This window comes from Eptatretus burgeri, chromosome 4, assembly GCF_056783735.1.
Source record: "Eptatretus burgeri isolate ZD-2024b chromosome 4, Ebu_testis_v1, whole genome shotgun sequence".
Lineage (NCBI taxonomy): Eukaryota > Metazoa > Chordata > Myxini > Myxiniformes > Myxinidae > Eptatretus > Eptatretus burgeri.
The window spans coordinates 50,903,971-50,914,649 of NC_140964.1; the positions used below are offsets into that span (position 1 = coordinate 50,903,971).

A 10,679-nucleotide genomic window follows, 5' to 3' on the forward strand; every position below is an offset into this window, starting at 1 on the left:
TATATATATATATATATATATATATATATATATATATACATATATATATATATATATATATATATATATATATATATATATATATATATATATATACATATATACAGTAGACTAGGTGTAAGTCGGTAGCGTGTAACTCGTCACTTCGCCTAAGTCGGCAGCGTCAAAAAGTCCCGAATTTATCTCATGTTAAATCCCTTTGAATAAAGGGTCATCCCTCTGTAAGTCGTCATCTCTAAGTCGTCACTTCGTCTAAGTCATCAGATGTTGTCCATTCCCACGTAATGGAAACTCAAGTAAATTACCACTCCTAACTCGTCACACGGAACTGCTGCCTCTTGAAAAGCCCAATTTCATGGAATCGTGATGCTCGCTCATTGGTGTACACCGCCAGTGATAGGCTATTTATAACTGCGTACACACGTTGATCGCACTGCAGGCAGGACAATGGCGACTAAGCGTAAGCTTACAACTAAAACCTACCAAGAAAAATACGACATTATCCAGTTTTGTGAGGCAAATCCACTGATGAAGAAAACAGACATAGCTGAGAAGTTGGACATCAAACGGCAGACATTGAACGATATCTTGAAGAATAAGGGCAAGATATTTGGACAAGTGGAGAAGATTGTGAGGCCGGTGGGAAGTGTGAAATGCGTGAAATGTGTGTCCTTTGAAGATGTCGATGACGTGCTCATCATCTGGTTTCGGCAAATGTCGGCTCAGCCAAATATTCGGCCGATACTGTCTTTCGGTGGAGGATTGCCCAGCCAACATAATGGAATACAATGACCGGTTTGAATCCTTTCTCATGCACCAGATGCCCAAGAGTTTGAGGCAGTCAAACATAACGGATTACTTCGCGAAGAAGTAAAGGATCGATCGAGCTTAGTGTTGAAGTCCGATCATGGTTTTATATTGGCTTGTTTTGTACATTACCACACTCACTTACACATAGGCATTGAGTGGTAATCATCACCACGATGACTGTGTGTCATGTAATTTGTCACCATACCATCACCGATGGTATACGAGTTGTCTTACAGAGTTGTTCATTATCTTTACTTTTGATAAACTGATTCATGAATTCCATCTTTGCTTGATCACTTTCCAACTCACCAACTCACCCCCACCTATGCCCCGAGGATTGTGTTTTCCTTTTGGTACAATAGCCGGCTCTCACACATATGTGTCCAGGCCACGCGCGACTTCATCCTTCACCCCATAGTCATCATCTCATGAAGTCATCATGAGTTTGCTGAATTCGTTTCCCCCCTGTCAAACCAACTTCACCTTCCATTTTCCACATTCCCAGATGTTCAGTATTATTGGTCAGATATAAGCCCCTCCCATTCTCACACACCTGCAGGTGCAACGTTATTGGTCAGCAATGTGGCCTTTCCCATGTTCCACTCTGGCAAGGTGCCATGTTGTTGGTAGATTTAATTAGCCTTGAGGATGAATTCTGCTACAGAAGGCCACATATATGATGCACAATGATGTTTTCTTGCCGAGGGTAAGGCAAACCATCAGGGAAAATGACGTGGCCAGCTTTGAAAACACAAATTGTGTCCTCAAGGACATCACACATGTAAAGTGAACACCTGCACAGTTGAAAAGGTAACACAGGTTTGAATTGATACCTTGTTCATGTTATCCTCCTGATATGGGTTCCTCTGATCATTCCATGCGTTTCTAAAAATGAAAAAAAACCCTAAAAAAACAAAAACAAGAACCAACCTACCCCGAGACAAACTACATAGTTCAGATGACGTCATAGTTGTCATTTTGTTTGTGAAGGGGTTGTATCTTCAAATGATGACATCATGCAAGTAAAGTGAAACTCGTGATAGATGATTAAATTGTAATCGGATTCGGATGTATAGGTTTAAATGACTTGGTGAACTGAGCAAGGAGCCATGTATTTATTATGCCAGAAAACATGACAGAATGTGCACCTCCTGCTCCATTTTAATACATTGATTGCCCCCCCCCCAACCCTGTACGTACATTTATTAGTTCCTGATGTGGACAGTGCTTTCTGTATTAACCACTCCCACTGCGGAAAGTTGGAAATGGCTATGTTTATGGAAACCGAGCCCAGGCGAACACCCAGTGCTTTTGTTCAACAATAAGAACTACAACCAGACTAGACAACGAGTCTTTTGGCAGTTCTCAGTGTGATTGTTAAATATTACATGACATATAATAAAATTTATAACCAAACGGTATATAACACCGTCCACCATTTCAGAGAAGCGAACTCACCGCATTTCTTGTCTGGATTCATGATGCTGCAATAAGTTCAGAACAACCTGCGATGGGGGGAGGGGGGAGAAAGAAAGAGGTGCAGGTTGTGTTAGGCTGAATTAGGGTGAGTCAGGGTAATGGAGGATGAATCCGTGTGTGTATATATATATATATATGTCACACGACATCCAGAGAAATGAGAGCCCTGCCCAAAGAATGACGCCCTGCCACCCAGTCAATGCCACACCCACCACCAAGTGCACGATTTTCCTCCATGTATTAACCTTTCCTGTGCTCTTCAAACCTCGCTCATTCAAGTTGTATCTTTTTAACAACCACAGCTAGGTTATATTAAGAAGCCAACCCTATCAAACAAGTTAACCTCAAAAAGGACATGATCTTCACAACACCTATCAATCAATGTCCATGAAATAAATAATTCATTAAAGGTGTAACTCTCCCATCCAAATAGTAAATGTGCAAGACCCATTAATTATAACCGTGTGGCATGGCTGGCACACCCCTCCCTTTTTTCATCAACCCCATGGTAACGTGTCAATGAAATTTAATATCATTGAAATTCTGACAAAATAATGAGAGGAAGGGAAAAAAGAAAAACATTTTCCAGTTAAACTAGTTGATACACATGATGCTGTCTGTGGTCACAGTTTTGCAATGGTACAAGATCTGCGAAACTGATCTTATATTCACATATACAGTATCTGATGTGGAAGTCTCATCGATACACGGTATAAATCAGTCCTTGGGATACCGAAACCATCACAGATCCTTGGAACTAGAGGGGGGGCAAGATACCCCCAACCCCACCAGTCCTGCCTGGTTATATGACCGGGATTCTGAACGTCCGCACAAGAAGATACCCCAGTGGAAGGTGTAGTGGGCGAGTGTAAATGTTAATGTTATCATCAGGATATTATGTGTACATACTACAAATATATATATATATATATATATATATATATATATATATATATATATATATATATATATATATATATATACATATATACATACACACACACATACACACACATACACATACACATACACATATACACACACCCATACACACACACACACACAACACATATACACACACACACACACACCCATACACACACACACACACAACACATATACACACACACACACACACACACACACACACACACACACACACACACACAAGCTCAAGGATGACAGGGTAGCTGAGGAGTTTGCAAACAAACTGACTGGAGACTTGGAGGTGTCTGGGTGCTTTGGGAGGTCCTGAAGAGTTGTAGAGTGCCTTCAAGACAACCGTCCTTAATGTTGCCGTTGGATGTCTTGGAACTCACCGTAAGGTGAAGAAAAATTTTGTCTCTCAAGGGACACTGGATACCATTGACCAGAGTCGCAGGGCCAGGCTGAACGGCAGAAGTGAGCTGTTCATGGAGCTGAGGCTAAAACTGTACGTGCGCTAAGGGTGGACAAGGAGGCCTTTGTGCGAGGAATCTGTGAGGGGGTAGAGCATCACCTGTGGTCAAGTGATTCTTGTCCTGCTTACAGGAGAATTCACACATTGCGTTCGTCCAAGACCGTCCCTCAGAGCACTGCAGTTAGAGCAGAGGGTGGTAGGCTCTTGACAGAGGAGTCTGAAGTGAAGGCCCGCTGGGCCGGTTACTTTAAGCGGTTGTACCAGGCTGATCCACCAGCTGTCGAGTTGGATGTCAGGGGTGTTGCAATCCCTGTTGCTGACCCTCCAATCAACTGTGGTCCACCTTCGCTTGTGGAAACACTGGCTGCGGTGAACCGGTTGAAATGGGGTAAAGTTCCAAGGATCTGTGGCATCCATGGTGAACTTCTCAAGGCTGGTGGAAATGCTGCACTTGTGTCGTTGCATGCAGTTCTGCGCTCTGCCTGGAACACAGGCATCATCCCAACTGACTGGAAGAGGGGGGACCTTGTTGTCCCTCTCTGGAAAGGGAAGGGTGATCGCTAAGACTGCAACAACTACCGAGGGGTGACGCTGCTCTCAGTTCCAGGCAAGTTCTTTGCTCGGATAATTCTTGATAGGGTTCGCCACCATCTGCTTGAGCACCAGCATCCAGAGCAGTCAGGCTTTACACCAAAGAGGTCAACGATTGATTGTGTCCTTGCTCTTCGGGTCCTCACCGAACGCAGACGAGGGTTTCGGCAGGGGCTGCTTGCAGCCTATATTGATCTCTGTAAAGCGTTCGATTCAGTGAATCGGGATGCCCTCTGGAGGATTCTTGGTCTTCGTGGGGTGTCACCAAAACTGATTGATCTGATGTCTCAACTCTACTCTGGTACTGAGAGTGCTGTGAAGTGTGGTGGTTCCATCTCTGACTTATTTCCAGTTGTTACTGGAGTTCGTCAGGGGTGTGTACTGGCCCCCACACTTTTCAGCACTTGTATGGACTGGATTCTGGGGAGGATGTCGGAGAAATCAAGCTGCGGTGCATCGTTTGGGAATGTCAAGATCTCTGACTTGATTTCGCAGATGTTGCAGTCATCTTTGCGGAGACTTTAGACATCCTCTTGGGGGCCCTCGAGGTGCTGAATGAGGAGTCGGAGCCGCTGGGATTACGGGTTTCTTGGGTCAAAACAAAGATCCAGGCTTTCGGTGACATCTTGGATGCTGCTGTCCTGTTTGTGTCTGTTTGTGGTGAGGATGTTGAGGTCATGGAGAGATTCACTTACCTTGGCAGTGATATTCATGTCTCCCTGGCTGTGAGTCAGAGGTGAATAGACGTCTGTATCGGGCCTGGGGAGTCATGAATTCACTGGATAATGGGGTATAGCGATGCCGGTACCTGCGCGGGAGGACGAAAGTCCGAGTCTTCAGGTCCTTTGTGATTCCAGTCTTGCTCTATGGATGCGAGACTTGGACTCTGACCAAGGAGCCGAGACGGACACTTAATTCCTTTGGTACCAGGTCTCTTCGGAGAATCCTTGGCTATCGCTGGTCAGACTTTATGTCCAACGAGCGGTTGCTGAGAGAGACTCAAATGAGATTTGTTACCTGCATCGTCCGTGAGCGTCAGCTGCAGCTGTATGGACACATGGCTCATTTTCCTGACGCTGATCCTGCTCACCAGATTCTCTCAGCGAGGGAGTCTCGTGAGTGGAGGAGGCCAATGGGCCGATCACGTGCCTCGTGGTTGCAGCAGGTTGATCGGCATCTCAAGGTGATGTGGATGGGCCAGGCATCTGCCTGCGGGATGGCCAGACGGAGGCCCCTGGAGCACCGGCGGAAAACGGACACAGCGACGCGCTGCTGTCGCATGCTCCCATACCTGACCTGACCTGACGAATACACACACACACACACTACATGTATACGCAATACATATACACACACACAAACACAACACATATATACACACAACACATACACAGTAATACACACTACACACACAACACATACACACACACACACACACACACACACACACAACACATACACACTACACATATGCACATACAACACATAACACACACACCCACACAAGCACACACACAACACATATACACACAAACCCAACACACACACATAACACACACACACACACAACACATATACACACATTACACAACACACTCACAACACATATTCACACATACACACTAATACACATACACAAAACAACACATACACACACACAACACATACAACACATAACACACACACCCACACACACAACACATATATACACACACACACAAACCCAACACACATACACACACACAAACCCAACACACACACACACACATAACACACACACACACACAACACATATACACACATACACACTAATACACATACACAAAACAACACATATACACACACACAAAACAACACATACACACACACACACACACACACACAACACATACATATTAATACACACTACACATATACACACACACAACACATACACACACACACACAATACATACACGCAACACATATACACACACTCAATATACGTTACACATACATACACACACACAATACATACACACAAGACCTATATATACACACACTAATACACACTAATGCTCCCATATCTGACCTGTCCTTGCGAATACACACACACACTACACATATACACACACATTACACATATACACACATAACACAACACACACTACACATATACACACACACACAACACATATACACACATACACACACACAACACATACAAACACAACACATACATACTGATACACACTACACATATACACACACACACACACGTTAATACACACACATACACAACACATATACACACACACACACACACAATACATAAACACTAATACACACTACACATATACACACACACACACACACACACACAATACACATACACACTTCAAATATACACACACAACACATATACACACACAATACATACACACTAATACACACTACACATATACACATCCACACTACACAACACATATACACACACATACACAACACATATACACACACACACACACACACAACACATATACACACACACACACACACACAACACACACACACACACACACACACACACACACACACACACACACACGCACACACACACACATCTATCTATCTATAATTCCAGCAATGTCTGTGTGTCTGTCTGTCTGTGACCGCTGTTTCTCGACAACCACTGGTCCGATCTAATTGAAACTTGCCAGGTATATTGCTGGGGACCTGAGTATGTGCCTTTTCAAGGTTTGATTTTAATCGGACAAGTGGTTCCCAAGTTATGGCCATTTATTTACCAACCAATGACAAGACACGTTGCTGCGTAGGCGTGGCCGATGGGGAAGATCCTCAGTTACCAGGGGCAGATCTCGGTCTCAGACAAGGGGGGGGGAGGGTTTGACATTTTTGGCTTTGAGGCAAGGTGGGTGGGTGGCAATATACCCATTCGAGCGCCAACAGTACAAAGCCCATACGAGGGGGGGAGGTTGAAGGAGGGAGGAAGGTGGGGGGGGGGGGGGTTGAGGGAGGTAAGGGTTTAGGGAGGGAGGGATGGTTGATGGAAGGAGGGGTTGAGTGAGGGGGTACTCAGCAGCTGAAGGGGGGGGGGGTTGCAACCCCCCAACCCCCCCCTCGATATCCGCCACTGTTTACCAATGACAGGACACGTTGCTTGGTGTTTTGCACCCACAGTATCTCTCTTCTATCCATCGATAATTCCAGCAATCTCTGTTTGTTTGCCTTTTCAAGGTTTGAAATGAATCGGACAAGTGGTTCCCAAGTTATGGCCAAGTTCGAGCGCGTTCCCCATTACGGGTTACAACGTACGGACTTCCGGATAATGATGACTTACTGTATTCTAATAATTTCTCGATTTCTTATGCGCATTTATGGATAAACACAATGCACCAATCCAGTCGTCGTTTACGAGCGCGAAGAAACGGCCTGTGTGGTTGTTTAAAAGTTTTTTTTTTGTTTTTTGCACTTACGGCCACGTATGTACGGCCACACGAGAGCGAAGGAACGGCCTGTGTGGTTGTTGTTTCTGGCACGCGGTCTGAAAGTTTTTATTTTTGCACGTACAGCCACACACGTACGGGCACGCACTAATACACACTACACATATACACACACACACAGACAACACATATACACTAATACACAAACACAACACATAAGACATACACACAACACAAACATACACATAACACATACACACACACACACACACACACACACACACACACACACACACACACACACACACACACACACACACACACACACACACACACACACACACGCACACCGAGGGGCGGGGGGTCATCTTTCTGCCACCTCTCGTTGCTCCTCCCACCTTTCATACAATGATTATTATCATTATTCTGGAGGTCAGTTTTTTTTTTTAAGGAATTAGGACCCTAAACAATTGATATTAACAATTCCTAGTTAATAATAATTTTGCGAATCCATTGAAATACTTCCCATATACACAGCACGAATACGTGTAGAGTGAATAAATACACCACTACCACAGCACGGAAAATAGCGAAAGCCTGGAAAATATTTAAAACCTGACTCACACACTACATTTATTTATTATTTTGGAACATTTCAGCAGCGCAGGAAGAGACAGAGACAGAGACAGACACAGACACACACACAGAGAGAGAGAGAGAGAGAGAGAGAGAGAGAGAGAGAGAGAGAGAGAGAGAGAGAGAGAGAGAGAGAGAGAGAGAGAGAGAGAGAGAGAGAGAGAGAGAGAGAGAGAGTTGAATACCATACTGGGCATTCCTTACCTGGAGGGAAAGGCTGTGCCAATGTTGTGGAACCAAAGCAGTCTTGAAACAAGTAACAACCTGAGGGCGGGGACAAAAGAAATGGGGGTTGGTGGTGGTGGGGGGGGGGCGGTGAATTAGAACCGAGCTGACTTGGGCCCCTATTTCAGATAGAAAATCCCAGACGTTTCAAAACGTACTCATCACACGTCTTCCTTTAAGATACCTTTCAATACAAGGCAAGGCTGCAGGATATCCTAGAGGGACACACTCACAGCTAAACTGTTGAGCTTGGGGTCGAATCCCGACCCAGCTCTAGACTGTCATCCCAGTGTTTCACAGGCAGGGTGATTCATCAATGGGTGCGTCATCCCTCGGATGGACGTTAAACTGGGCGTCTCATCTGCCGGCATGAGGTGCTGGATGGCTATTGAAGATTCCACGGTGTCGTTCATCAAGAGTGGCGAGCTCTCGCCGGCAACATTAACAAATTCGCAATACCCACCAGGCACCACCTCCAGTTGAACGTGATGACTCACCAACCGGTTCCACAAAGATTTCAGCAAGAAACGTTTCCTCGGTTGACCCCACAAGGTGGGAATGATTGGGTCACTTTAAAAAAAGAAAGAACAGGGTAGATTGAAAAGGGAAATACATTTTAATAACCGAATCAAATTCTGATTCAGACATGTTAATCACCAGGAAAATAGCATCCGTTGAAGACAAAGTCTTCGATATCCCCCGCCATAGTAAATGAGGATTAACAAACTTATATTCCCTAAGCGTGTGCAATATGTATCTGAAGTTTCCCCTTGATCTGACCAGCCGTTCTGGAGAAGAATACGTTTGAAAGTTTTAGGGTAAATTCAATATGGCCGCCAAACCATGTGACCTATCAATTAGAAATTTACAAACTTCTGAAAGGATGTCTTGGGGAAAGTGTATTTTAAATTTTGCCTCAATCTGTCCAGCCGTTCTGAAGAAGAAGATTTTTAAAATTTATTAATTTTCAATCCAAGATGGCTGACAAACCATGTGACCTGTGACATCATGAGTTTCCATTCTGCCTCCAATCCTCCAGTGGAATACGTGTGTGAAGTTTCGTGTTAATCGGATGAGGTGTGTTTTTCTATCCAAGATGGCCGCCAAACCATGTGACTTGTGACGTTATAATTTTTACTATGTATGCAGACATGATGGAAGATGATAGTTGCAAATTTTCGCTTTGTTAGGTTATGTGATTCCAGAGAAAACATTATTTCATATTTTTCCTGAATCCAACATGGCTGCCAAACCATGTGACCTATCAATTAGAAAATATCAAAAGGCACCAGTTCACCACTTGCTTGATATGTGTACCAAATTTCGTAAATATATCTTGAGGGGATTTGGAGTTAAGCTCTGGAAACGAAATGTGATGGACGGACGGAACCCATTTCTCTATCCCCCACCAACTTCGTTGGTTGGTGGGGGATAAAAAAAGTAAGGTGAAGCGACGGGCATGTGTCCTTGTTAACTTATCTGGAATTTACATTCCAGATAATGTATTGTCATTGCACACCGTCCGTCTGTCAGTCTCCTTTTGCGACTTCTCTGGCCAAGCCACTTGGCCAATTCGGCTGAAATTTGGCGAAATATTCCTCTCCTGATAATTAGTTACAAGAATTGCAAAGCTCATTCCGGTCATATGACTTCAAGTAGGTCAAAATTTCCGACTTAGTAAATTTCTTCAAAAATCTTCTTCTCCAGACATACTCGTCAGAATGCTACCAAATTTGGGATACAACATTAGGCCAGGCCTAGATAAGCTGCAGGTCCAGTGGTCCAAATTATTATCTTTTCTTTTTGTATAATATGTAGTTGAAGCTCACGGAAGAGCTAGTACTAGTATACTGAATGGATCAGCACACACCGGGACAAAAATAACCGTTGAGAGATGGGGGCACCAACAGTAGAGTAGAATACCAAGATAGAGGGAGATTTGGATAAGCAATGGATGAGAGGAGGAATGGGGATTAGGAGAGGATGCATGGGGTGGACAAGATGGATACAGAAGAAAACTGGAATTTTGTAAGGAGGGGGTTGGGATGGGGGTATGGGAAGGGGTTAACGAGAGCAGAAAAGATCATTGTTTT

General features: G+C 44.1%; 1 protein-coding gene across 2 annotated transcripts in view; it reads right to left on the reverse strand.

Annotated features, from left to right (window-relative positions):
• Positions 1-8,625, reverse strand: part of LOC147028042 (uncharacterized) — a 46,532-nt gene extending 37,907 nt beyond the window's left edge. Inside the window, exons 1-2 of one of the 2 annotated variants that reach the window (XM_085878005.1) lie at positions 8,566-8,625; positions 2,269-2,315 (exon numbers count right to left, since the gene is read on the reverse strand). In XM_085878005.1, the coding sequence (XP_085734131.1) occupies positions 2,269-2,290 (22 nt within the window). In that variant the 5' untranslated portion in view covers positions 2,291-2,315; positions 8,566-8,625. Of the gene's footprint in view, positions 1-2,268; positions 2,424-8,565 lie in introns of those variants that run through there. The other variant, XM_085878004.1, reaches the window with a different exon arrangement.
• Between the last annotated feature and the right edge of the window lie 2,054 nt (positions 8,626-10,679).